The sequence below is a fragment of the Colletotrichum karsti genome, assembly GCF_011947395.1.
Source record: "Colletotrichum karsti strain CkLH20 chromosome Unknown Scaffold34, whole genome shotgun sequence".
Lineage (NCBI taxonomy): Eukaryota > Fungi > Ascomycota > Sordariomycetes > Glomerellales > Glomerellaceae > Colletotrichum > Colletotrichum karsti.
Window position 1 is genome coordinate 328,121 of NW_024065934.1, and position 26,163 is coordinate 354,283.

Sequence of the window (26,163 nt, forward strand, 5' to 3'; positions counted from 1 at the left end):
GATTGAATCCGCCAAGCTACATCCTTTAGACGCCAGACCCTTTTGACCAACCAAGTCATTGCCATGCTCTCATCGCAGCAGACCAAATGCCAAACCCATCATTGACCGACCAGAATCCTTTTTTTAAGTGAACACGTTCCCAACCAAACAAAACCCATTATTCTATGAATGAGCAGTTTAGAAGTCAGAGGCACCGCTCTGGGGGAACTCGAAGGTGACGCCGCGGCCGGTGAGACGGCGGTAGACCTCGGAGTAGGTGTCGAGGCGGTAGTCGACGCCGCCGCGCTCCTTCTCGTCGAGGATGACCTTGAGGAGCTTGGAGCCGTCCTCCTTGGTGCGGAGGCGCTTGCCGACGATCTCGACGGGGTAGACGAGGTCGGTGAGGATGGCGTCGTGGACGGCGGTGAGGGTGCGGGAGCGGGGGCGCTTCTGCTTCTGGGTGTTGCGGGAGCGGGCGGAGCGCTTGGGGCGGGGGAGGATGCGGCGGGAGGCCAGGATCAGGACGTGGCGGTCGGAGAACTTCTTCTCGAGCTCACGGGTGAGGCTGGGCGGTCGTTAGTATGGAGGAGAGATGGGTGTGAGTGAGAGGCAAAAACTTACCGCTGCTGGACGCGGTGGAAGCCCTGCAGGGAAGGAACGGGGACAAAGATGACAACAGCCTTCTTGCCGTGGCCAACCTCGATCTATACCAAGATCAAAAAGTCAGCATGCGAGCTCCAGGACGATGCCTTGGACCGCTTCCCGTCCTGTTCCTGAGATTATCATTCTTTTCAGCGTTCAAATCTCCGCCGCCACGGGGGAGCAGCGAGAAAGAGAAAACCACCACACAAGACTCGGAGTCAACCCTCCGCGCAGAGAATCATATTCCAGTTCCCTTCCTCATTCTCCTCGATGTCTCTCAATCGGCGGAAGAAGTAGGTTCGCTCGGGTATTTCACCGGGCTTTTGCGCATCGGGGGTCCTCCTTCTCGTCGGTGGTGTTTTCTTCTTCTTCGCAGCGTGGCGGCAGGAACAGGATTGTCGAATTTCGGAGAATGCGTTCCTCGACAGGGAATTCTTTCAGGTAGTTCTCACCTCGCGGGCAGAGACGAACTGCAGAGGGCGGAGGGCGACCTTGAGGTCGGCGGTGTTGCTCTCGAGGTCGTACAGAGCCTGGGCGATGCTCTGCTCGAGCTCGGAGGGGTTGGCCCTCGAGGGGCTGTTGGGGGCAATCTTGTTAACCGCGGGGCCGCTCATCTTGACTGATTTGAGGGGTTGGGTGGTTTTGGCTGGTTGGCGATGGTCGGTTGGTTAGTTGGAAGCTCGAGCGGACGAAGTCGAAAATTCAAAGGGAAATTTCGCAAAGTGCCTCGCGACGACCAGGGGCCAATTGGATGCGCCGTGGTGATTGGGGTTTGCAAGCCCTGAGGTGGTGGTCTGTGTCCCTCGTCTTTTTTTCGCCTAATTTTGACTGGACCGCTGGTGCTGCAGACCCCACTCGTTCTGGTGTTCGCGCTTGTCCCGTTTTGGACGGTGGGGTTTCCACCTCTTGGGCCTGTCCTTGGTGATAGTCTCATCCTTCTGCAGTAAAGAAACAGAACGGCCTTCTTACCAATGGCCAGCTGTAAGAAACAATGTGCAAACGATCGCAGACAAGCATGGGAACAGCGATTCAATTGGCATTGAATCGCCGTTCTTGAAGAGCGACTCTTTCATATGGTTCTCACGGCATTCACGCATTTCCATATGCGTTTGAACTGATTCCTATATCAGGCGTGGAATCGAGTATTCGAGATACCATCCAAGCATGCACTATCTCTATGGCAGTTCGGTCAAATATGGCATCAATCGTCTCTTTGTTTATCATTTTGATCTCCTCTACTTAACTAGAAGTGGTATTACACAGGACATTATCCCCAGATACTCCGCCTCCCAGACCCTGGATATTACCCATACGAAGCGAATGTGGTTTTGTTGTACAAGCCGTTAATCATGAGCTAGACATGAGAGCCTGCTCTGCCTCAATCGTCCCCCTCACATCATACTCAGAGCCTTATCATTGCGCTCCTGTCTGTCGATCTCCTGGCGGAATGCGTTGACCGTGCCGGTGGTCTGGGTACTCGGCGGCGGGGGTCTCGGAGGCGGCATCATCTCGACACCACCACGATTCGCCGACGTGAACGTGCCGTCCGCGAGCCGGAGGCCGTCCGTTCTCTGTCCACGGCTCTTTCCCACACCATAACCCTGGCTGCGGGACGTGAACATGCCCTTCTTCCTGCCGTACCACCAGACGAACCAGCCGATGCCGCCCAGGGCCAACACGCCAAAGATGACCGGAAGGACGATCCCGAAAACGTTGGCGCGGCGGCGGAGCGGCTCATCTGCCTTTTCCCTCCTCACGACGCGCACCTTCGGGCCGGGCTCGCGGGAGGTGATGCTGCCGTTGGTGGCGGGCACGGCCAGGAACAGCTGCACGTCGAGGACCTCGCCGACGGGCATCTCATACTTCAGGACGGACCAGGCGAAGAAGCCCTGGGACGCCGAGATCTCGAGCGAGGTGAAGCCGTGGCCGGGCTCCTTCATGAACTTGTTCACGCCGTAGTCTCCCTGGATCTGGACGACGGTGTTGGGGGAGGGGAAGAGGGAGGCGTCCCAGGTGACTGGTACACGATTAGCGGCCGTCCGACGGGGCGCAGCCGGTGCAGAGGGAGGGGACAGGGCTCACCGAAATACGTCTTGCCGCCCTCCACCTCGCTGTTCTTGGCCGGCGCGCAGATCGGCTGCGTGAGCCCGCCGGAGCCCGCGGCCGGGTTGCAGAGCAGGAAGGAGCCCTCGCCCTTGGCGTCGGCCGTCGGGAGCGTGGTGCTCCCCGGGAAGGTGGACGTCGTCTTGCCGTCGTTGATGGTGGGCGTGATCGTCTTGGTGGCGCCCTCGGCTCCGACGGTGACCCAGGGACGGAGGGCCATGTTGGGAGGGTTGCTCTCGCGGGGGAGGATGGCGGCTTGGGAGAGAGCCAGGCCGGCCAGGAGGGCCAGGCCTTGTGATACACGCCAGGTGACCATGGTGAACGGGAGAAAAGACGAAAAAATGCGAAGACGAAAGACGGAAGAACTGCCAACTAGCGGCACCTTGAAGAAACGAAATGGGGTTCACACAGGAAACCGCAGGCCTGTGGCCATGAGAGGAACCAGACGGTTAAGTATCGATGGTTCAGCACTGGGCATGTAAGATAGGACGAAGTGAAGGCTGATCGTGTGTGATGATTGCCACGGGACACCTTAATTGTCTCTTGAAACTCTCACATGTTGCCTCATATGTTGCCTCCAGTCCTGCGCGGAACGTTGAACAACCGGCTTCTCTCACATCCATCTATGCATATGATCTTGATGAAATCTGCATCCTTTTACCCCGCAAACTCAGGCATATGTCAGCCAGACCTTAGCTTGTTCCTCCTCGATTTTGACAGCTTCTAGTGACCGTCTAGCAGACGAAGGATTTATTCCTGGCCAAGACGGAGACCATTGAGGCAACTTGCTGACTGAGACCTTTTGCCTAACGAGACGGACCAAAGACGAACCATCCCACTGTTCAGCCGGCCTCCGAGAACCGAGCGATGACAAGGGACGCGGGGCCGTTCGCTGACATGCAGGGGGCTTCCCTCTCCGGTTTCAGGAAGTTTGGCATGTTTCCTTCAGACCGGTCCTACCACGGGTTGAGATGCTATTCTGCGGCGGACGACACCAAATTCGGGGACCGTTAGGGTCCAAGCCAAGTCGTTCGCAAGTCGCTGTTTCTCTCGACGAGAAGGGCACTGTGCCGATGGAGGTCAGGGCGGCTCGCTGGGGCCTCTTCTGAGGGCAGCTCACGTCCCCGAGGACCCGTTGAGTTCGAGAGATGAGAAGCATCATCTGCAAGGTTCGGCACTTTGATGAGACACTCTTATGTGAGCGGATGTATGGTTCGGATGAGAAGATGAGGGTTGCTTCGACCGGAGGCAAGAGAGATGGCGGGACTCAAGGCGTCCGGGATTTGTCCGGAGGGTCCGGCGCTCCGGGGACGAGGTGGGGCCATGTCCGGCGTTCGCGGGGCGGAGGCGCGGTGCGGTGCTAGTCGGAGGTGCAGCACTGTACGAATAGGCATCGACGATTGATTGATTGGCAGGGCAGGGGGTAGGCCAGATGTTGAGGAGATGGAGACAATCTCTAATTGACTCATATTGCGTACCCCAGATTCGGCGAGTTGCCTCCATTTTTCCCGGCACATGTCAAATCATCTCGGGAATCTGTCGGTGAGATCCAATACCACCTTACCCAGATGGTGCAGGCTGGAAAAGAAGATGCCGTCTTGGCCAAGATCGTCATCGTCAGCAGTGACAGATGCAGCAACAGGCCGCATATGCCGCCGTTGTCAGCCAAGACCAAAAAGGCCGCACAAATCCAACGGAGACGGGGCGCGCGGCGCTATTGAAACTTTTAATGGCTTCTTATGGCGTTTTTAATGGCAATCCGGACGGGTACCAGCGGGGTCCATCGCTGCTGGCCGTTAAACACCAACGGTTGACTCGTGTCTCTCTGCTTGGTTTTCCCTGTCTATCATCTTTCTTCGCACGTAGATCGATCATTCACGTCGCAGGATATATGCGATCTTGATATAATTAGCGGCCCAGACCAGCAAAACAGATGAAGCTTTGTTCGTCTGTTTCGCCAAGCTCCCGTTCGCCGCACCTTGAATCCCTCAACCACCATACCCACACCAAACCAATCCTGTGATATCTGCACTGTCCCAACCTCGATCCTTTTCGATTTTGGTGTTTTCCTTCCCCTCTTTTCACCGCCGTACCTTGCCTTAGCCACCGGGCGGTCCGTCATTTCTTTCCCCCGCCGGACTATCGACAGACACCGTTTGTACACCGTCTTGGCACACCGTCCCTGCATTCTGCGCAGTGACGTCTCTTTTTCTCTTTTTCGCTCTGTGGACGAATTAATTAGCGCGCGATCGTCGGACCTTCCCAACAAAATCTTCCGAAGCAGTACGAAGGTGGTGCGGCATTCTTCATCTTGGCTTACTTCTACTGCCGTCTCTGTCTGTCACTGCTTTTGCTCTCATCCAATCGCGCCAACCCTCCGGACCTGCAGCCGCGTGCCTCCGTCTCCTCTCCTCCGCCTGCCTCCGTACCTTTTCTTCCCTTTTCTTCCTCCTCTTTAATCCTCCCTCTTCCCCTCCTCCTCCTAATGTTTAAAGCCATCCCCGTCCCGCGCTCCCTACTCTCGTCCGCGCGACTCGGCCGTCCTCTTCTCCCTAGACCCTTCAGACCTCAGCATCTCCAACCCCTCCAGCGCGCCAACTTCACAAAGGTCACAAAGCCCATCCCCGCCAAACCAGACTTCGACAAGATGGCCGACAAGGACATGGAGAAGTACCTCAAGCAGACGCACGACCGCGTCTTCGAGCACAACAAGGCGTGGGCCGAGCAGAAGAAGAAGGAAGACCCCAACTTCTTCGTCACCCTCTCGGCCGGCCAGACCCCCGAGTACCTCTGGATCGGGTGCAGCGACTCGCGCATCCCCGCCGAGCAGATCACAGGCCTCGGCCCCGGCGAGGCCTTCGTCCACCGCAACATCGCCAACCTCGTCAACAACATCGACCTCAACGTCATGAGCGTCATCAACTACGCCGTCCGCCACCTCCAGGTCAAGCACATCGTCGTCTGCGGCCACTACGGCTGCGGCGGCGTCAAGGCCGCCATGACCCCCAAGGACCTCGGTCTGCTCAACCCCTGGCTTAGGAACATCCGCGACGTCTACCGCTTCCACGAGGCCGAGCTCGACGCCATCAAGGACGAGGACGCCCGCTACGACAGGCTCGTCGAGCTCAACGTCATCGAGCAGTGCCGCAACGTCATCAAGACCGCCGCCATCCAGCAGTCCTACGCCAAGAACAAGTTCCCCATCGTCCACGGCTGGGTCTTTGGCTTCAACGACGGCCTGCTCAAGGACCTCAAGATCGACCACGAGTCCATGCTCCACGACATCCAGAAGATCTACCACCTCCCCGACGCTTAAGTCGGACGCGGTCTTCTGGGCGAGGGGGCGGTCGTGCAAGGGTCACGGAGTAAGGGAAGCCGGAGGTGAGCAGTGACTCACTCGTCGAGTCGCGCTCACCGATCGCATCGCGGACATGGGGGAAATTTTTTTTTTCTTGTTGAGCAGCACCTGGTGCAGATCGGGGATGGGGTTGAGATTTTTGGACCGAGACATGTTGGCGGCGCCCCCCACCGCGGCCCATCGATCGGGCTTAGCCCAAACGTCCAACATCTCAAAGGGGCGCAACCCCGCTGCCGTGCATCTCCGTGGACGGCGGGCGGGAGAGTAGAGTCGTTATCAAGCTGTCACCGGCGGTTGGCATCGGAGTTGAGGATTGAGTTTTTCTAGTGCGGCATCTTTGGGGCGAAGGAGGCTTGGTGTAAGAGGCGAAGGCGAAGGCGAAGGTAAATGCCGCTGGCACGCCATTCTGGAATACGGATCACTTTGAGTATGTAGGTATGGAGAAATGATAAAAAAGCACTATCTACCAACAATTTGTCTACATGGTTTCTACGATACGGTTGGAGCTGTATATGTGATCTACGGAGCTATATTTTCGTTCTCCAGGTCTAATAGTCGATACTCACACTTGATGTCACGATCTATGAATCTTCAAGCTCGATGATGTTCCTAGCATCTGGTCAGCAACGCTCCAGATGGTCCAACAACCAACTCACCACGAGCAGTTCCACGCATGTCTGCCTCCCAGGCTCTTGCACATCCCACGACTTCCCTGATTATCGGGAGCAACATCGGCCGAGCCCCATCCGTCCGGACCGTACTCAGCAGAACTCCTCTTGAAGAGCTTGGCAGCGAGTGCCTTTGCATAACCCCTCTTGCGGTATGGTTCCTTCACACATCGTCGATATCAGTTCCTTGCTGCTTATATCACATCTGCCTGAGACGTCACTTACCTCACAATGAAGACTCGACAACGAGGCATCGGTCCCTGATCACCGTCAATATCAACCCCATCAAAGAGAGCCAAGTAGATGAACCAACCCAAGAAAGCCCACGCAATAGGCGTCCCATCCTCCAACTTCAAAACCAAACTCGGAAACGACATCAACGTCTTCCTAACACCAAAAGTCAGCTCAAAACCCTCCCACAAACCCAAACACAGACATACACCTGGCGCGGAATATGCGTCCTCGAAATCACAACCTCGCAATCCCTCTCCCCCGCGCTCCCCCACGTCGCGCCCTCCGGCAGGTCCACCTCGAAATCCGGAATCTCCTCCACCCGGAACAACCACTTCTCGTACTCATACTCGGCCCGCGGCCTCACCCTCACCCCCCGCGCGATCATCACCTCCCTCACGACCGTGGCCAGCGTCCCGACCAGGCAGGCGCCCGGGTACGCTCTGTGGTCCGGCTGCTCCTTGCTGATCTGCCTCGCGGCGTCGACGACGGCGAGGATTTGGGATTCGCAGGCGGCGCGGTCCGGGGTGGTGGTGGTGGGGGAGGTGGGGGTGTCTTCGAGGGTCGAGTACATGAAGAGCGAGGTCTCGATGCCGGAGCCGAGGTCGAGGTAGGCCGCGGCGAAGTCGCGCGGCGGCGCGGAGGAGGAGGGGTCTGAGGCGAGGATGATGCGGGCCGTGGGACGTTGGCCGTTCGGGAAGCGGGTGAATTGGAGGCGGCGGAGGAGGGGGAGGGAGGTGGGGAGGTGGGATTCTAGGAGGGGGATGAGGCCGTCGGGGACCGTGGTGTGGACTGTCGCCATTTTGGTGAGACTGGGTGAGTGAGGATGATTCTGATGGATGATGGTGATGAAGACGGTTGTGAGGTGTGAGTTGCGTGGTTTTTTTCGGCGTTAGTGATGTGTGATTGATGCAGCATTACATCAGATGGTTGGCGAAGCTGGATGAGGCAGTTGGCGAAGGGATAGTGACTCATTGTGTGGTGACTCCGTCGATTGGGTATGAGATGAATCACATAGCTAACATGGAGATGCTTAAGAAGATATCATCGTCAATTGGATTATGGAGTTTCCGGCATGAGTTCACGTGCCGTAGCCTGATGGCTTAATCCTCAAAAAACAAATAAGCTATTATGAGATATAATGGAATCGGCGATTCTGCCAACAAGATATCAGACTGTACTGTTCGACTGGATATCAGTTTCTCGAGGCTTCAATCAATAGACTCATAATTCAGGAGACAGGTGATTCTTACGGACCAAATTCAAAGAACCACGTAATAACAGAAGGATGTGAATGCTTCGATATTTGACGATTCAAACGTTGAAATTAAAACTACAAATAAAACGAACAAAAAATTGACACAATCACCAACCGCCGTCGAGAGCTCTCAAATTTTCATTCAAATGAAAGCCTGTCAAACTACGAACATGTTAATCATAGTAAACTAGCCAATGATGCGCGAATCATTACAACTCTGAAGGCGAAGATAATTATTCACTCATCTTCAGACTCAAAAACAGCCAGTGACCTGCCTCCACGATGAGCCCCACACGGGACCGCTCAGTGAAAATCTGCACCCTCAACTCTTCATCAACCAACCAACACATCACCAATCCCCAACCCAACACCACGTCAAATAATTTCCAGAAAAGATGTCGGGATACAGCCGCGACGCCGTCGTCAACTGCCTGACGCGGCACTACGAGCTGCTGGTGCGCATGGGCTACATGGACGCCTCGGTCGTGCAGCTGCCCCCGGTGACGACGGGCTGGAGCGACGCCGAGCTCCGCGTCGACGCCCTCCGGGCCATGGGCCGCTCCGAGGCCGTCATCGACCTGCTCCGGCACATCCCCTACCTCCGCGAGAGCGACAACGGCGACGCCCAGGAGATCTACAGCGAGACCTTCCCGCTGCGCTACCTGCGGGACGGCCGCTGGTTCGGCACGGCCTCCGCCGACGACTTCGCCAACACGCCGCTGCTGGACCTGGGCTTCGCGCCGTTCGACGGGCCCGTGCCGGCCGGCATGGTCTCGTTGACGCATGCGGATGAGGGCATCTGGTGGCTGGTTGATACGGATGAGGGTTAGTTCACATTCCTGGTGGGCAGAAAAAAACGTATGTGTACTAATTTGTGGTAGGATGCATTTATCCCTACGGCACCGAGTTTGAGAGCGAGGACGAGGCTCCCGAGGGACAGCCGTGGAAGGCTGTCGAGCCGGTGGACATTCAGACTTATTTCGATGGCATCTACGCTCAGATTGGCAACTTGGATGTTGTCCCGGCGCCGCGGTCCGGGAAGTGGGATGCGAGGGTCGTGGAGGAGCACACAGAGGAAGGCGAGGTGAGTTTCAATCGCTGAAAATCATGAGGTACCATGACCTCCGCTAATCTGCATTTTTCCTGCATTTCAGTTGATCAAGAAGCTGTATCACGAGTACGGATGGCCCGATGTATTCCGTAAGGAAGAGTTTGTCCAGGCCGTCGAGCAGAACCGCGCTGGTTTCCTTGAAGCGGGACTTGGGGATGACGATGACGATGAGGAGATGGCCGGTTAGGAACGCCTTCAATTGAGCGCACGGCCATTTCGGGATGGGATGAACGCTTTCCTGAACATGTGCGAGGTTCACCCACGGGATTGCGGAAATTAATGACGATATCACGAAACGAACATGAAAGATAGCGATCTGGATAGATATCGGATCGCGGAACACAACTTCGGATGACGGATGCTCGCGGTATCGCCTGTCCTTGATCGTTTTTCCTGAATCCTTTATCAACTGCACTGCCCTCCGCAAAACTCCACATCGCCAACCATTTCACGACTTCGCTGACTAGCCGACCGGCCGGCAATGGGAGCCTCTCGTTTGCCGATCCGGGATGTTTCTTGCGGGGCGCCCTCGGTGAGAACTGCCATTGTGAGCGTTTCGTTTGGCGTCTTAAGTAATTCGCACTCGTCCTTATCAACACCGCTCACCTCACTGGCTCCAACCCGACCCGGGGCCCCGGTCTCCAGAAGTGAGCGCCGACGATATCGGAGAGAAAAGAGACCAGGAGGGTCCCTCTTCGCTTAAGCAATGCCATCGATCTGCGCGAATCTAGCGTGCTCGCTGGGGAGCAGCTCCCTCCGCTCTTCGAGCCGGTTCCTGAGTCAGGGATCCGGGCTTCTCCAACTCTTTTCAATTCTCCAAGATCAGTGGTCAATGGCTCACACCGTTAGACTCGCCTCCATCAAGACCATCCCCGCGGCGAACGGGGTCTCCTTCTGAGCGGGTCGTCGGGAAATTGTCAAGAGAAACAAGCGGAAGAGGGGAAAAGAGAACGGAAAGCCAAGGACCAACAATGCGTTTAAAAATCGGCGACGCCCGGCACTGCGCTTCGGCGTTGTGCCTCCTCTTCACCTGCTTCACCCACGGCGAAGAAGCACAACAGCATCTCGGAGACGACGAGGGGTCGACGCAGTCCACAATCATGAAGTTCTCACCGACGCTCTTCGCGGCGTCGCAGGCCGTCCTCTCCCCGGTGGCCGCCGCCGCCTACAACCCGGTCACCCTCAAGGACTACGGCTCCTTCACCGGAACCGTCGTCAACTCGACCTTCAGCGGCCGCTCCCTCCCCGCCCCGGTCGACGCCTGGCTCGGCATCGACTACTCGACCCAGCCCGTCGGCGAGGGCCGCTTCAAGCCCGTCACCTGGCCCGCCGCCTTCAACGGCACAAAGGCCGCCACCGCCTACGGCAAGACCTGCATCCAGGACCCGACCTCGACGGACGTCAGCACCCAGGACGAAGCGTGCCTGAGCTTCAACGTCTTCCGCACCCGCGGCGTGCCCCTGGACCAGAAGACCCCCGTCCTCGTCTGGATCCACGGCGGCGCCTTCTACGCCGGCAGCTACAAGAGCTTCGACGGCGCCGCCTTCGCCGCCTCCTCCAAGGAGCCCATCACCGTCGTCAGCTTCCACTACCGCCTCAACTCCCTCGGCTTCCTGCCGTCCGCGCTCTTCGACGAGGAGGGTCTGCTGAACCTCGGCCTCCTCGACCAGCGCCTCTTCCTGCAGTTCGTGCAGAAGTACATCTCCGAGTTCGGAGGCAACCCCGAGGCCGTCACCATCGGCGGCCGCTCCGCCGGAGGCCACTCCGTCGGCATCCACTACTTCCACAACTACGACGAGGACGCCGGCAAGCCCCTCTTCGCCGGCGCCATCCACCAGTCCGGCGCCGTCACCGCCCGCGCGTTCCCCAACGCCACGTACCCGCTGTACGTCAAGCAGTTCGAGACGTACATGAACTTCCTCGGCTGCCCGACCGACGGCGACAACGCCGCCGCCCTGGCCTGCCTGCGCGCCGCGGACATCGACGACATCCGCAACATCAGCACCCAGCTGTACAACGACTACGACCCCGCCCTGACCTGGCCCTTCCAGCCCACGCAGGGCGGCCCCCTCCTGGAGAAGTTCGGCTCGCAGTCCGGCTACGACGGCACCTTCTTCCACGTCCCGACCATCACCTCCAACGTCAACGACGAGGCCAAGTACTACATGGTCGGCGACAAGGAGACCAACGAGGAGTTCCTCGACTACCTCCACAACAACTCCCCCGCGCTCAACAGCACCGACCTGGCCCTGCTGGAGGCCCTCTACCCGGACCCCGCGACGCACCCGGACTCGCCCTTCGCCAACTCCCCCAACAGCACGCAGTACAACCGCCTCTCGGCCGCGTGGAGCGACTACGCCTACATCTGCCCGGGCCAGGAGACGGCCTACCGCGCCTCGCTGGCCGACGTGCCGACCTGGAAGCTGCGCTTCAACACCAACAACTCCTGGCCCGCCTGGAGGGGCATCCCGCACACCGCCGACACAAAGTACACCTGGGACGAGCCCGTCGTGCAGTACCCCGAGATCAGCCACATCTACCACGGATACCTGTCCAGCTTCGTCCTGTCCGGCGACCCGAACACGTACAGATACCCCGGCAGCCCCGAGTGGCCCAGCTACAAGCCCACCGGCTACGGTCTCGAGTCCGAGCCCGCGCTGCAGCTTGTCGTGGAACAGAACAACCGCACGAGGGTTGAGAAGGACGAAATTCGCAGGGAGGCTTGTCTTTACTGGAGAGAGCCCGAGAGAGCCCCCAGGTTGAACAAGTAAAATCACTATAGTGTATAATGATTCATGTATAAAATTCACTTATATTAGAGCGAAATATACTTGCAGCCTAAGAAGAGTATTTCCAACGGTTCAAACCCAGAGCTCATACCCGTATATACGTATCGGGGTCCCCTCCTAAGTATGTCTCTTGCCACTCATCCTCTAACTTCTGATACTTCTCAGCCTCATTCTTCTGCCCCAACTCAGAGTGCAACTTGACCATGTACCCATACCGCCAACCAGCACCCATCATCAAGTCCTCCTCCCGGAGAAACCCAAAGCCCTGCTCCATGAGCCCGACAGCCTCCGCCGTCCTGTTCTCCTCCCACGCGTCGTCCGCCTCATACTCCAGCTCGCGCAGCCGTTTCCTCCTGTCGTCCGACGCGGCGATCTCCTCAGCGGGCGCGGCGCACTTGGCGCATGAACACTCGAAGCCGAATTCCTTCTTCAGCATTTTCCGTCGACGCTCGCGCGTGAGCTCGGGCGAAATGTAGCTGATGGTGATCTCCTCGCCCTCCGCGATATCGCGCTGCGCGAGAATGGTGCCCGCGAGTTTGCTCCGTAGCAGACGGAGGTAGGCGTTGGCGTGGCAGTCGTGGTTGATCCTCGAGATGGCCGGGAGGACGGCCCTGTTGGGCATTCTGATGTTGATCCCGAAGGCGTTGGATTCCATGAGGTCCATGACGGTGTTGTAGCCGGAGGCGTCGGTTTCGATTCGGTGGAGATCTGTGAGGACCTCGGGGTTGGGGAACTGTGCGATGGCGGTGTTGAGGAGGTCGATGCCCTGCTCTTCTGTGAGCCAGTTGTTGACGGATTTGTCGACCAGGAGGCTGACGTGGTCCGTCATGATGACCTCTCCGCTCCGGATGGGGCGTGTTGCGACGGTGCCTTTGCCCTTGCCCTCGATATCGACCACCTTGTACGGCTTCGCTTTGTCGAGGTGTTGCGAGGGAGGCACGTAGAGGAGAGGAACCTTGTCTTCGTTGCAGGACCATAGGCTGGCGTCCATGAGTCTTGATTTGGTGAGGATGCTGATGCCGTTGGTGCCGTAGTCGGACTTGGTGTAGACGCAGAACTTGATGCCTGGGTCGGCGGATGCGGCGAAGCACTTTGGCTTATGCGTCCATGGTGCCCAGGGCCCTTCAGATGTTGACGTGTTTGTGTGGTATATCGAAGAGGTCCCGTTGACGGAGGTCGAGGGGCACAAGGCCGGGTGGAGGGCAGGTCGCTCCGGGCCATCTGGGTGCCAGTTGAAAAGGCCTTCGATGAAGACGAGGCCGCGGAGGATGTGTGGTGTGAACCATTTCATGTAGATGAATTGTTTCCAGTCCATCGTTGCGGGATTGAATTGGATGAGGCTGGTACATAAAGAAGGGGTTTCCAACAGGTCTAGAAACTCGCAGTAGGCAGCAGGAAATTTGTTGCCGTTTATATGCTAGGTATGTGAAGGTATCTCCGAAAGTTTGAGGGACGAAGAGGTCACAAAGGCACCCTGAGTAGCTGCGAGCCATGATAACGGTACAGCCCTTTGGGTATTCCCGGTTACAGGGTCGTTGTTCAAAATGAAACTTGCGAAATTAGTTGTATGGATTTCGGACATTTGAGGCAAAATCCCCTGGATGATGGTCACCTTCCGGGTACCATACCCTCCATGCATCTTCAAATGATGAATGGCCACCCTGAGCTAGCGGTCGATGGTTTGCAACGGCCATGCATGCATGAAGGTTTCTAAACCCGTTGCGATGTCGACACAGACGCATATGTCTGCGTATTGAACCGAGACTTTCAACTTGCTTAGTCTCACGAGGAATATGTGACTCAATCCCGGTGCTGGGAATGGCAGTTCACACCGAGTCAGTGCAGCCCAACTCATATCGACAATTGGATTTTGGGCGACTAGGAATGCATCTTTGTTTCTGCCACAATGTAAAGTATTATTGAAAGAATAAAATTGCTCAATCGATGCCTTTGCATGGTTTGAGAAACGACGCTGTCATCGTCGTGCTTCCACACAAAATCTCAAGCTATCTCATGCGATAAGATCAGTGAGGGGCACAGCGAGATCGTCACTCAATGAGGGGTGATGTCACCACACCTCCCCATGAGACATGCAGGTACCGACATCTTTTCTCATTAACAGAGTCGCTGTAAGTCGCAATTGTCTCTCGCATCTCAGCCTCACTCACGATGCTTCACCTCGATGACGCGAATCTCACTTCACGCCGTTCATCACATTTCAGAAGCAGGTAAATGAGCTTATTTGCGGGTCTCCGAATCATCCCCGAGCTCGGAGGGGCTCTCAGAACGGAGCTGGTGCCCCGCGGCCGATTTTAGTGTTTGACTCATTCTTTTTCCCATGCAGGAGAGAGAAAACTCATTGGAGGCGCGGACTGAAGAATTTCGCGATTCACAGACCGCACTCTTACTCTCACCATCTCCCTCACATCTCAACCCACCACCCCCCCTTCAACAACCAAACCAAAACATTCAACATGGCCCCCGCCAAGCACGACCACATCTTCACGCTGTCCTGCCCGGACAAGTCCGGCATCGTGCACGCCGTGACGGGGGTGTTCGCGGCGCAGACGCTCAACATCCTGGACCTCCAGCAGTTCTCCGACCCCGTCTCCGAAAAGTTCTTCATGCGCGTGCACTTTGGCCCGACCGAGACGGAGTCGACGGAGCACCTCAAGGCCCCGTTCGACGCCCTCGCCGCCGAGCTCCAGCTGGACTGGTACCGCATCCGCCCCGTCGCCCGCAAGCTGCGCACCCTCATCATGGTCTCCAAGATCGGCCACTGCCTCAACGACCTGCTCTTCCGCGCAAAGTCCGGCCAGCTGCCCATCGAGGTGCCCCTCATCGTCTCCAACCACAACGAGTTCGAGACCCTCTCCGGCAACTACGGCATCGAGTTCCACCACCTCCCCGTCACCAAGGACACCAAGGCCGAGCAGGAGGAGGCCATCCTCAAGCTCGTCAAGGAGAACGACATTGAGCTCATCGTCCTGGCCCGCTACATGCAGGTCCTCTCGCCCAAGCTGTGCGAGGCCATGTCCGGCAAGATCATCAACATCCACCACTCCTTCTTGCCGTCTTTCAAGGGCGCGAAGCCGTACCACCAGGCCTACGAGCGTGGTGTCAAGATCATTGGTGCCACGGCCCACTTCGTCACCGCCGACCTGGACGAGGGCCCCATCATTGAGCAGCGCATCGCCAGAGTCGACCACGGCATGAGCCCCAAGGACCTCGTCGAGGAGGGCTCCAACATTGAGAGCCAGGTCCTGGCTGCTGCCGTCAAGTGGACTGCCGAGGGACGCGTATTCCTTAACAAGACCAAGACTGTTGTTTTCAACTGAGTTAGATATCCGGGGCGCAATGGGCGGTAATGAAAAATAAAAGTTGGTATTGTCTTTGTCGCTCAATTCATTTCTGTGACACCAGTTGCATCGCTCTTTTCATCATTCCATGTTGTCTTTTCCCTCTTTCCGGATCTTCCAGGCCAATTTCCGTTGTCGATAGGCAGTCCGCAACTCATCCCCTTCAAGTTCCCTATGTTGCAATAGTGTTCCCAGCGACAGTGACCGGTGACACCCCTACGGGTTTGCAGTTTTACCATGCGGCTCAATAAATAAAGAACTCATCCCGAAACCAAGACACATCACTATCGATCATCTTTCGGGGGTTGTCATCCCCGCGTGTCCGCCCCCAGACATTCTTGTCCTTTAGCTTCTTTCAAGATCGATCCCATCACACTCAACTACCACGGAATTTCGGATCCCTGCAAAGCCACCCAGTATAAACATCACAGACCTAAGATTGCTTAGTGCTGCTTTTGGATGGTCTCGCATCAGGTTGTCGCAGTACTCTTGGACTAGTTCAAAACATTCTCGCAATTGGCTCCGAGTGCTCGAGTCGGACGCGAAAATTTGCTTGTTGTACTCGACACGAATGCTGTGCGGCCTCTCCGTGCTAACCATTGCAAGATCGATGTTTTCCGTCACCGATGACTGGATTTGGCCCGTATACGAGATCTGAATGGCTGTCTCATCAATTGGAGAGGCAGCTTTGGCTGTAACCCTGATCATCGTTTCAACTCGGGAGATAGCAGAGACGTAATCATTCTCGGAAATATCTCTGAAGATATAGGCCAGCTGACTCGCCAGGAGACGAACAGTCTCTTTTGTTAGAGACAGATAATGCCGTCGCCCAGTGACCACGTCCATTCCAATGCCCTCGGCTATGACCTTGGAATCCTGCAAATAGATGCGCGGGGCAAACCTTGGGAGGCTGAAGCTGAGATGCCCCGGGAGCTGAGCCATGCTTTGGACAACGGGCACAGTTCTCCCATACAACTCCCGTGTGGAGTCTCTGGAGAGGGGTGAATACAAAATGGTGTTGAGTCCAGCATCAATACCCCCTTTGATATCCGATTCCACGTCATCACCCACCACATAACTTTTCTGGATCGACGCTCCCAGAGCTTGGAGTGCCAGGTGGAATATGTGCGTCTCAGGCTTGCGACAACCTGCTTCCTCCGAGGTGATGATCGTATCGACAAGATGACGAACTCCAATGGCGTCCAGTTTCTCTAGCTGATCCTTGACTTGACCATTTGTGACGATCGCAAGTCGGTATCCCTGTTCGCGGAGACGAACCAGTATCTCAACGCTCCCTGGTGTCGCTCTTCGGCTGCCTCGGTATGCTGGCTTGTAGATGTTTCGGAACTCGATAATTTGCTCGTGGTCTGGCTCTGGAAGTCCAATCTCACCGAAGAACAAACGGACTTTCTTCAAATCTGCCTCTTCGTAACTGATCTCCTTGCTGAGATATTCGTCATAGGCCTTCTGAAGTGACGCGTTGTACTTGGAAATGAGGTCTTGTGTGGTATACTGTGCGATGCCATCGAAGTTCTTCTGGATTGACGATATGGCGGTTTTCAGCGAGTGGTAATGATCGAAGATGGTGTTATCCAAGTCGAACAAGACCGCCGGGACCCCGTTCTGAGATGAAGTCATGACTGGGACTGAATTTGCGTAGTCGCAACTTGAATGACGAGGTGCAAGTGCAAAAACGTGCGCAGAATTGGGGCGAATCGCGGGGGCAACGAAAAGTGACAAACAGAGGATAACGAGAGAATACGGCAGAAGCCGAAGAATTTGTCACCAGACTGGACATAAGGACCGGCTGGGTCACCTTGATAGCCGCGTCTTCACTGCGCATTGATATCTCGACAACCTGGCTGGAGAGACCCGTTCTTCTTACCATCGGAGATCGGATTGGCCCATTGACAACCCATAAAATCCTGAGTATTTGTACCGGAACGGTATGTAAGTCATTATCGGACTTTTCTGGGAAAGGTTAGCACAGTTAGATTCCACTCTTCATGACGGAGGGATTCATATAACATCCAGGTCCTTGGCTGTTGGCGATCATCTGCATGTTTTTGGGCTGGCTGCCGACAGATCCGAGGAGCTGATGTGTACCATGCCCCAAATCATGCTATGAAATGTCCTTGACTTTACCAAGTGACAAGGTTATTGGTTGGACGTCATGAAGTTGCTGTACCTAAAATGAACGGGAGTGTAATCATAAAACACTGTACGCTTCCGACTCGATCGAGCTTTTCATTATTTGCGTCCATCATTAACTACATGATATCATTCGTTCCATACAAGCGGACCATCCCTCCGCATTATCTCTCGCCTTGAATTTTCAATCCATCGTTGGATAGTCCTGCCCATTTACTGGACAAGGCCAGCAACGAAGGCGGCAGCAGCGGGGGCATCCTGCTCGTAGTTGCGGTGGTCCTCGGTGATGATGATGCCACCGTCGCAGATGTTGTCGCCGGCGTGGCAGATGACCTTGACCTTGGACGCGGGGATGTTGCCAACAGGCTGGCCGTCGAACGGGTCGCCGAAGATGAGGACTATCAAATGTTAGAATGGCACTGGAGGTCGGAACGAAAACTTTCGACATACCAGCAGAGATCTTGTTGGTCAAAGCAGTGGTGAGCTTGTTCGCGGCGTTGTGGACCAGCTGGCCACCCTGGCTGTAGCCAGAGAGGACGATCTTGGTGTTGGGGCACCGGGTAGCGGCCTGGAACAAACGGATTAGTTGCGATGCTAAAGATTGGAGTCGATCACGAAGGCACTCACCGTGGAAACCAAGTTGGCCATGGTAGTGCTACCAGCGGAATCACCACCGGCGAGGAAGCCAATGATACTGGCAGAGTAGTTGACACCCTGAACCGCGAGGTTTGAAGCTCCGATGCGCGAAGCAAGGGCGTTGAAGAAGGTCGGGCCTTCAGAACCCGCCTCGCCGACGTTGCCGGACTGGGTGGTGCCGCGAGCCCAGATGAGCGTCACGGGACGGCAAGCAGTGCCATCCGTCAGCTGGTTGAAGGTGTCCCCGTTGTACTGACGCTTGGCGATCGTGGGAGCGAGCGCGGCGGCGTCGGCGGGCTTGACGGAGTAGGCCTTGTTGTAGTACTCCTCGAGCTCGGCGATGGGGAAAGATCCCAACTCGGCGCGAGGGGCGACGCTCTCGAGAGGAGCGGCGACGGCCGCGGTGGCGGCGAGGAAGAGGAGGCCGGCCTTCATTGTGACGGGGACGAGTCAGCTACTTTGACCAGGGATGGGTCTGGGGCTTTGGATGAAAGCTGAAGGATGGGGCTTGTCGGCGGTGGGAGACTGAAGCTCTGTCGATCTTCCGTGATGTGCGAACCATGGGCGGGTGCGTCTCTACCTTATATGTTGAGCAGCGACGGCCGCGTGCTCATCAAACCGTAGCTGGCTTCAACTCTATTTCTTCGCGATGTGCGCTTGTCCCGCGCGGAGCCGAAGAGACCGACCAGTTGACAGCCAGGCCAAGCCTTGGCCGTCGTCGTCGCATCGTGACCTGCCAGTTTGTGATGCGTCGCAGGCCAGGGACCGGGCCTCCACCGGCGTAGTGGTGCTGCCATCGGCGGTCAAGCAATCCCGACTTGAGACGTTCGACCGAGCCTCTTGTTGACCTGTGCATGGGATATTTTAGCTTCTGTCATCCAATTGACCATTCAGACAGCGTCCTCGACCGGGGACAGCGGTCATCGAGGGGGAAGCTGCTTTACTCCCGAGGCAATCGAAGCAAGTTTTGCTCAACTCCATATTGCTCTTGCAGAAAAGCTATGCCCACTCGAGCACTTCGGCCCGCACCGGCCCCCCTCCATAAAGTTCAGGTGTGTCTCCGTTGTTGATTAACTGCACGGATGACAGCTGTGTTGTGGAAATACAGTGGAATGCCTTGGATGCGCGTGAGTCCTGAAGTCGAAGTGATCGTCATCGTTTAGTTAAAGCCCATGGCTTCCTAATGATCCCTGATAGGTTCGGCAGTTCGCAGTATTTCTCGGAAGAGGGGGCACCGGGACCTGTCATTGAACCCCGTGGCCGCCGAGTGGATCGCCGACCGGGGCCACCGTGACATCGGTCCGGGGTTGTCGGCCATTTGAAGGCAAGCAAATCGGAGCTGGTTCCTGAATCGTATTGCAGCTCGTTGCTGATCGCGGGGTAAACGGGGCGTTTGCTGAAGGGTGGTTGGAATTGGGTGGCCGAGCGGTAAGAGAGAACACGTGGGTCGTGAGCCGAGATAGTACCTTCTACTTTGATGAGAGAGCCCCGGCCCCCAAGAGCTTCAAGGTGGGAGCCGTTGGGTAATGACGTGCCCTACGCCGGGCGCTTATTGAGCTTGGCGAGAGATGAGGTTAATGCAAAGATTGTCCCGTGGGAGCCCCTTGAGAGGTTCAGATCGGAGCCTACCGGCTTGTCGGCGATCAGGTCATGGGGCAGAAGGTGACATGTCATTGGCTTCTAGATTTGGGCTGTGTATTGAATCTGTGAGATTGCAGGATCCAGACCTTCCTGTTAAGGCGGCATTCTGAGGTTTTTGACTGAGAGTCATGACGCAGGGTCAAATTAGCATGCGATGCAGTTACTGAAGTAGGCATGAGCAGCTCACATTGGGATGAGAAGGATCATTTAGGTGAGACGAACGAAGTGAAAATGAGTGAGTCTCGTCCGCATGTTCGTATTCTCTTGCGATCTTTTGTCAGCAGTTAGATGTCGAGGGTAGACGGGAGGTGAATGAAGCCGGCTAATGCAGGGGGTTCTCAAAGTCTTATGGCACAGGTAAGTGCGGCAAATGCATGTCACTCCTCGTGGAACCCGAAGAAGAACTTGATCGGCGCAGAACGTAAAATACTAGCATTTGCTGCGAACGTGGTCGGTCTAGACTTTCGTAATTTTTCTCGTTCAGTTATCACTCATCTGTGACACACGATCTACGCTTCCAACTGAACGGAGCTACGATGGCTCTGCTATATTCAAACGTAAAGCTGGTTAAGCTTCTTAACCGAAAAGTCTGAGAAGCCTTAAAGAATTTTTGAGCACTGACTATACTTGGTATTAATCAGACTGCATCTTGAGAAAGGCCTCTAGAAGCAAAAAAGCTTCGAGAAATCAAGACCGAGACCTGGTTGCTAAGTATATATGCAAACATGTCGATGTAGCGACTTGAGTGACATATTATTCACAGCTCTGATGCACCTTCTCATCATACCAGCTTTGGCCTTTTCACTCCTGGAAATGAGAATGTAATAAAGAACCGATGGATCAAAAAACTAAGTCGGGTGAGAATCCTGTAGTCGGAGTTGAGGTGTTGATTTCAGGGACCTGTCTTCTCGCATGAGTTGAATAAGTAGCCCGAGGCTATTCCAATCCATGTTCTGGGTAGTTCAACAAAACGATTAGCGGTATTCTTACATTTCTTTCTCCGACTATTACATGTAGGTTTGATGAAGTTGACAATTTGTAAGGTTCGCTTGATTGTTTGTCCGGTCGATCTGGTTGGCGGAACTGAAATGCAAACATCACGCAACTACCCACATCGATGTCCATGGGTGATCTCCGTCGCACGCTTCCAGCTAACTTCACCGCAGTCAACTCACTCACCCGAAATTCTCATGGACATGGAAACCGAGTTCGACGCCTTCGAAATCGACGATTTCGGCCCGTCGGTCCGCGTCCAGGTGCCAAGCACCAACGAGGGCCTCAGCCAATTCAACCAGGCCTTCTTGGATCCCCAACAGCGCGCCTATGTTCAGAACATTGACTTTCATATCGTCTTACCGACCATTAGCAATAAACGTCTTAGAAAACTGCAAAGCAGACGAGAGGCAGCCGAAAATGACGCAAGTTTCACAAAAGCCATCACAAAGTTTCTGGGCCGCCTGGCGAAATGGGAGCGCCGCCGATATGGACCTGGGGTAACGTTGAAGATAGTCGTGGCCTCACCGACGGACTGGCTAGTGGAGGAAATGGAGGAGGATGGCGAGCTCGTCAACACCCACAACCACCGACTTGCTCCTATTTGGCAAGTGCGCGATCACTTCCGTTATATCAAGTTCGATGAGAGTCTGCTCGCCTCCTCAACTTCGGGGTTGCCGCAAGTTGCGTGCGTCTCAGAGTTTGAGTTTGATGGAGGACCAGGAGGGCGAAGTTTACACCCAGAAGTCATTGCAGCGATATCGAACGCCATGGTGTCAGCCAGGAAGATGGAATGGAGGTTAAGAATACCAACAAGACGTCTCATGTCGGAGAGGAGAGAAATCAGGGCCGCTTTGGGCAATGCCTTGCTCATCACAGCATTCCCAAGCCTTGTGGAGTTCAAGATCAAGCTCGAAGATGCGGATCCTCACGATGAAACGTTTGAGCCTGGCAGTGTTATCGAAAAGGGGCATGATGAAGACAAGCTGAGTCTCGGTGTTCGGCGCCTCTGTCGGCTCCCGACACTCCGGAGGTTGCATCTCGAGTCCTTATGGATATTGTCGCCAGTCGCATTTGGTCCGAGTTTTAGTCCAGAGACTCAGCCTTCATCTCTCGAGTACCTCTACGTCGATTGTGCCACCACGACTCCGGACGGAAGATACCTGTTGATGGGCAACCCAGAGAGAGCCATGATGGACGACGGAGGTTACTCACACACCTCGGACGAGTCGATGGCTGCGTTCGATTCAGACGATTCAGACACATCCGACTGGCAGCCCGACTTTGAGTGGGCTAAGCAAGCCGGCGAGTTCCCGGGGCGCTGGTTCCGATTGACTCCTGATCCGGAGACGTTCGTGCCCCTGGCCCGCTCCTTCGCTGAAGCTGTGGCTTGTATGCCATCACTACGGCGTATGGATGTTCACATCGGGGGCGCAGCGACGAATGCTCGCGCGCCCCTCGAAATGTCCTACTTCGCTCCCGGCGAGGCGAACAGAGGGGCAAGTCAACTCAATGGGCGCAAGACCTTTGACGAAAAGAATGCTAGCCATCCTAGGTGGTTTCTGCTAGGTGGCCGTAAGTTCGACAAGCATTGGACTTTGCCGAAGGAGCTGGAAGAAGCTTTCAAGAGAAAGTCGGGCTTGGGTTGTGTTCATTTGGCGACGAATTGAAAGACGAGAAAAGCGGCTGTCGCACAAGTCCAATTTCTACCGCCCAATACAACGCAGCACGAGAACACGACTCGTTCGCGATTTTATGAATTCATAACTATGGTCGTATGACCAAAGTCCCAAATTACTCACCGCACCAATGAGACACTGCAGAATTATCTCCAAAAGGCGACACTGCAGGCATCCGGGATCCCATAGACCCGCTCGCTTGTGCACCTCGCGTACGGCCCGCCTGTCAGATAAATGCCCTCTTTTTCCCGCCTGAAGAATCAATGACTGACATCGGAAGTTTCTCGACTCCCAGTCCGGCGAGCTCACCGACAAAACTTTCCCGAGAGCCGAAATGGGTGGAGCTCCGTCGGTCCCAACGGACCCGTCTCGGCGGATCCAGGTTATCGGAGCCGGCTACTCCCGGACGGGGACGGTTTCCATGCAACTAGCCCTGGAAAAACTCCTCAACGGTCCCGTCATGCATGGAGGCACACAGATTCTCCACCGTGAAGATGGTAAGAAGGCGCCAAGCCGAACGGCATTCGCCGATAAGTTTACCATCCTGGTAATACTGCTAACCATGGATGTCATCAGCGTACCTGAAAAAATGGGCTCAAGCATATGAGTTCAAGCGCAAGGGCGACAAGGCCCGTCTTCACAAACTACTGGAAGAGATCTTCGCCGGCTTCGTGGGCTGCACCGACATGCCTCCTATCGACTTTGTTCCCGACTTGCTCGAGGTCTATCCGGACGCCAAAGTCGTGCTCACAACACGAGATCCCGAGAAATGGGCCAAAAGTATCCGTCCAGTTGCAAACAATGCGTCCTTATGGTGGCTCCCGTATCTAATGTGGCCGGTGCCCGGCTGGAGGTGGTTTCCCACCCTCATTAGAGAGTTTTCGAATTCGAGCATCGCGATTAAGGATCTCGACGACACCCAGACGGACCCGTATCTTGGTGAGTGTTCATTGGCTGAGTTCTTGAAGCAAGTGCTAATGGAGGATACAGCACTGCTTTCCAATTGGAATCGCATCATTCAAGAGATGGTGCCAGCAGACAGACTACTTATCATGGAACTCAAGGATGGGTGGGAGCCTTTGTGCAAGTTCTTGAATGTACCAGTTCCGAATGAGCCACTGCCAAGAGCCAATGATTCAGCCGCGGCGGAGAAGGCAGCTCTCGATGTGATCCGCAAGTTGATGGGAATATGGAGCGGAATATTCGGGACATTTGGCGTTCTCTCCTTTGCAGCCTGGAAACTACGGAAGACCAGATAGCGGAGATTTCAAGGGCAAAGTGGCAGGCAATGCGGCAATGCTGGTCCTATTAGCCCATCACCAAATGTCCTCTGGTGTAAGTCTCACTTACTGCCACGGGACGTTGAGTAATCACTCATGTTCAGACAGGCTCCGCCTTCTAGTTTATATTAACGTACGTCCAGTAAGCATGAGGAAACGAACCGGATCTCAATTCTGATTGGGCTCGTGTTTCATACCCGTCAACTCGTCAAGTACGGTTCCATCAACTGCTCGGAAAAGCCCCACAATCGGGCCTTCGAAGCTCGGTCTCGGTTTTTCGCGATGACGACGAAGGCTAGAGAATTGATGATTATGATGGCCATCGCCATCTAAAAATCCCAGTAGTGACAAGATATATTTTGCCGCGTCAGCTATGTCGTCTTTCTGAGGCTCAGCGACAACATTGAATACAGAAAATGGGATATTTTCGGCCGTTGGCGTACTCCATATGTGACGATCTTGACCTCTTCGGTTCATGGTGGTTTAACTCCGACGACCGAGATCCACGGGGCCCTACCAATGCCTTTGGAGAAGACTATTGAGTAGAGTTGGTCCTTCGCGTATGTATAAGACTTGAAAGGGCCTTTAAAGAATCCGAAGATAATATTGGGAACTCATCGTCATCGTTCTCTCTGACAGTTATTCCTACACACTTTCGTTACAACCAGGGCTCATTCGCAATGTGGAAGTTGGCAAAAGGCATCGCGCTCTTCCATGGGTCGGTTGTGGCTATCTCCCGCGTGATTCAGACTCAGTATGGCGCTGTGAACGGCTATTCCGCCTTCGACAGCGCCCCCGCCAACATGTCTTTGGCCAACTGGGCGGACATCACCGTTTGGAAAGGCATACCCTTCGCTGCGACAACTGCTGGCGAGAACCGCTTCAAGCCCCCACAGCCTGTCGTTCCATGGAACACGACACTAGATGGCAAGGACTTCGGGAACGCTTGCCCATCTGCCCTTGGCTCCGAGAACGACGAGTATTCAGTCGGAGAGGACTGTCTGAGTCTCAACATCTGGAGTGCGGCAAACTCGACAGACTCCAAGCTACCAGTCGTTATGTGGAGTTACCCTGCCGGTTCTAGCTCTGCCTTCCCATTGTTCGACGGAGCTGGCATGGCTGACAAGGGCGTGGTATTCGTCAACTACAACTACAGAACCGGATCTTTCGGATGGCTCGCGACCCCTGAACTCAACCAAGAGAGACTTTCTACTGTCGGTTCTAACAGCTCCGGTAACTGGGGAATGCTCGATCAGTTCGCTGCCCTGCAATGGGTCCATGACAACATTGCCGACTTTGGTGGCGACGCGGACCATATCACCATCATGGGCCAGTCTGCCGGCTCAGCAGCAACTTACCACATGCTTAATAGCCCGTTGCATAACGTTACGATCCGCGGGGCCATCATCCAAAGCGGAGTTCGCGACCCTCATGACCCGTTGGCAACCAGCCTGGCCGAGAACTACCGCACTCTGGATGTCAACATGGACACTGCAGAGAAATACATGGCCTCCCTGAATTGCTCGGATATTGCTTGCATGAGGACTTTACCAATGGACGACCTCGTTACTCAGTTCTTGTCTTCCGAATTCGACTTCACAGCGACGCTTGATTACTACGCGATGCCGGACACCTACCTCAACACCCTGGAAAACGGAATCGCACAAGACGTCCCTGTCATGACAGGAAACACACGAGACGAGAGCGGTGCATCATATGGTCTCAATATTACCCTGAGCACGTACCTTTCCAATCTCAACGAGACGTACAACGGGACTTGGAAGGACGCGTTCTTCGCTGCGTACCCCGCCAATGATTCTGCCACCGCATCGGCAGCCTACAACGCCCAGTTCACGGATCGTTCCAAAGTTGGCACTTACTTTTGGTCTCAGCTGTGGTCACAGAGAGCATCTTCGCCGGTCTTCAACTACATCTGGGACCATGCGCCACCCGGCCAGGACCAGGGAGCAGCACACGAAAGTGAGATCAACTATGTTCTCAACAATCTGTACGGGACGGATTTGCCATGGGAAGCTGAGGACTATGAAGTCGCCGAAAAGATGAACAGTTACTGGGTCAATTTCATCAAGAACGAAGATCCAAACGGCGAAGGGTTGGTCAGCTGGGCAGCGGCAAGCAACGGCAATGCTACCGTGATGGAACTTGGGGATGGCTTTGGTTCGCTAACCATAGCGACGGACAGTCAGATTGAGTTGTTCGAGAAGTGGTTTGATTCTTTGGTGGCTTATTGAATCGCCCGATCAAATGTACGCGCAGGTCTAAGT

The 26,163-nt window shown here is 55.3% G+C and overlaps 13 protein-coding genes across 13 annotated transcripts; 7 read left to right on the forward strand and 6 right to left on the reverse strand.

Annotated features, from left to right (window-relative positions):
• Positions 1-177: 177 nt before the first annotated feature.
• On the reverse strand, positions 178-1,235 carry CkaCkLH20_09510 (uncharacterized protein; the record flags this gene model as incomplete). Its single annotated transcript, XM_038892225.1, has 3 exons — positions 178-544; positions 601-683; positions 1,074-1,235. 3 exons carry the CDS (start codon positions 1,233-1,235, stop codon positions 178-180), a joined length of 612 nt encoding a protein of 203 aa, XP_038742461.1.
• Positions 1,236-2,012: 777 nt separating this feature from the next.
• On the reverse strand, positions 2,013-3,040 carry CkaCkLH20_09511 (uncharacterized protein; the record flags this gene model as incomplete). The annotated part of the gene is made up of 2 exons (XM_038892226.1): positions 2,013-2,638; positions 2,695-3,040. The coding sequence occupies 2 exons, from the start codon at positions 3,038-3,040 to the stop codon at positions 2,013-2,015; spliced, it is 972 nt and encodes a 323-aa protein (XP_038742462.1).
• Positions 3,041-5,209: 2,169 nt separating this feature from the next.
• On the forward strand, positions 5,210-6,040 carry CkaCkLH20_09512 (carbonic anhydrase; the record flags this gene model as incomplete). Its single annotated transcript, XM_038892227.1, has 1 exon — positions 5,210-6,040. One exon carries the CDS (start codon positions 5,210-5,212, stop codon positions 6,038-6,040), a length of 831 nt encoding a protein of 276 aa, XP_038742463.1.
• A 623-nt stretch (positions 6,041-6,663) lies between these two features.
• Positions 6,664-7,783, reverse strand: CkaCkLH20_09513 (GNAT family; the record flags this gene model as incomplete). The annotated part of the gene is made up of 5 exons (XM_038892228.1): positions 6,664-6,691; positions 6,739-6,911; positions 6,976-7,010; positions 7,064-7,137; positions 7,191-7,783. The coding sequence occupies 5 exons, from the start codon at positions 7,781-7,783 to the stop codon at positions 6,664-6,666; spliced, it is 903 nt and encodes a 300-aa protein (XP_038742464.1).
• An 851-nt stretch (positions 7,784-8,634) lies between these two features.
• Positions 8,635-9,537, forward strand: CkaCkLH20_09514 (uncharacterized protein; the record flags this gene model as incomplete). The annotated part of the gene is made up of 3 exons (XM_038892229.1): positions 8,635-9,064; positions 9,121-9,323; positions 9,394-9,537. The coding sequence occupies 3 exons, from the start codon at positions 8,635-8,637 to the stop codon at positions 9,535-9,537; spliced, it is 777 nt and encodes a 258-aa protein (XP_038742465.1).
• Positions 9,538-10,321: 784 nt separating this feature from the next.
• On the forward strand, positions 10,322-12,121 carry CkaCkLH20_09515 (uncharacterized protein; the record flags this gene model as incomplete). Its single annotated transcript, XM_038892230.1, has 1 exon — positions 10,322-12,121. The coding sequence occupies one exon, from the start codon at positions 10,322-10,324 to the stop codon at positions 12,119-12,121; it is 1,800 nt and encodes a 599-aa protein (XP_038742466.1).
• A 103-nt stretch (positions 12,122-12,224) lies between these two features.
• CkaCkLH20_09516 (uncharacterized protein) lies at positions 12,225-13,454 on the reverse strand (the record flags this gene model as incomplete). The annotated part of the gene is made up of 1 exon (XM_038892231.1): positions 12,225-13,454. One exon carries the CDS (start codon positions 13,452-13,454, stop codon positions 12,225-12,227), a length of 1,230 nt encoding a protein of 409 aa, XP_038742467.1.
• Positions 13,455-14,613: 1,159 nt separating this feature from the next.
• On the forward strand, positions 14,614-15,477 carry CkaCkLH20_09517 (putative formyltetrahydrofolate deformylase; the record flags this gene model as incomplete). The annotated part of the gene is made up of 1 exon (XM_038892232.1): positions 14,614-15,477. One exon carries the CDS (start codon positions 14,614-14,616, stop codon positions 15,475-15,477), a length of 864 nt encoding a protein of 287 aa, XP_038742468.1.
• Positions 15,478-15,843: 366 nt separating this feature from the next.
• Positions 15,844-17,136, reverse strand: CkaCkLH20_09518 (had-superfamily subfamily variant 1; the record flags this gene model as incomplete). Its single annotated transcript, XM_038892233.1, has 1 exon — positions 15,844-17,136. The coding sequence occupies one exon, from the start codon at positions 17,134-17,136 to the stop codon at positions 15,844-15,846; it is 1,293 nt and encodes a 430-aa protein (XP_038742469.1).
• Positions 17,137-17,862: 726 nt separating this feature from the next.
• CkaCkLH20_09519 (cutinase) lies at positions 17,863-18,720 on the reverse strand (the record flags this gene model as incomplete). The annotated part of the gene is made up of 3 exons (XM_038892234.1): positions 17,863-18,047; positions 18,100-18,217; positions 18,277-18,720. 3 exons carry the CDS (start codon positions 18,718-18,720, stop codon positions 17,863-17,865), a joined length of 747 nt encoding a protein of 248 aa, XP_038742470.1.
• Positions 18,721-21,116: 2,396 nt separating this feature from the next.
• On the forward strand, positions 21,117-22,589 carry CkaCkLH20_09520 (uncharacterized protein; the record flags this gene model as incomplete). The annotated part of the gene is made up of 1 exon (XM_038892235.1): positions 21,117-22,589. The coding sequence occupies one exon, from the start codon at positions 21,117-21,119 to the stop codon at positions 22,587-22,589; it is 1,473 nt and encodes a 490-aa protein (XP_038742471.1).
• Positions 22,590-22,932: 343 nt separating this feature from the next.
• Positions 22,933-23,857, forward strand: CkaCkLH20_09521 (nad dependent epimerase dehydratase; the record flags this gene model as incomplete). Its single annotated transcript, XM_038892236.1, has 3 exons — positions 22,933-23,095; positions 23,175-23,537; positions 23,589-23,857. 3 exons carry the CDS (start codon positions 22,933-22,935, stop codon positions 23,855-23,857), a joined length of 795 nt encoding a protein of 264 aa, XP_038742472.1.
• A 701-nt stretch (positions 23,858-24,558) lies between these two features.
• CkaCkLH20_09522 (carboxylesterase) lies at positions 24,559-26,130 on the forward strand (the record flags this gene model as incomplete). Its single annotated transcript, XM_038892237.1, has 1 exon — positions 24,559-26,130. The coding sequence occupies one exon, from the start codon at positions 24,559-24,561 to the stop codon at positions 26,128-26,130; it is 1,572 nt and encodes a 523-aa protein (XP_038742473.1).
• Between the last annotated feature and the right edge of the window lie 33 nt (positions 26,131-26,163).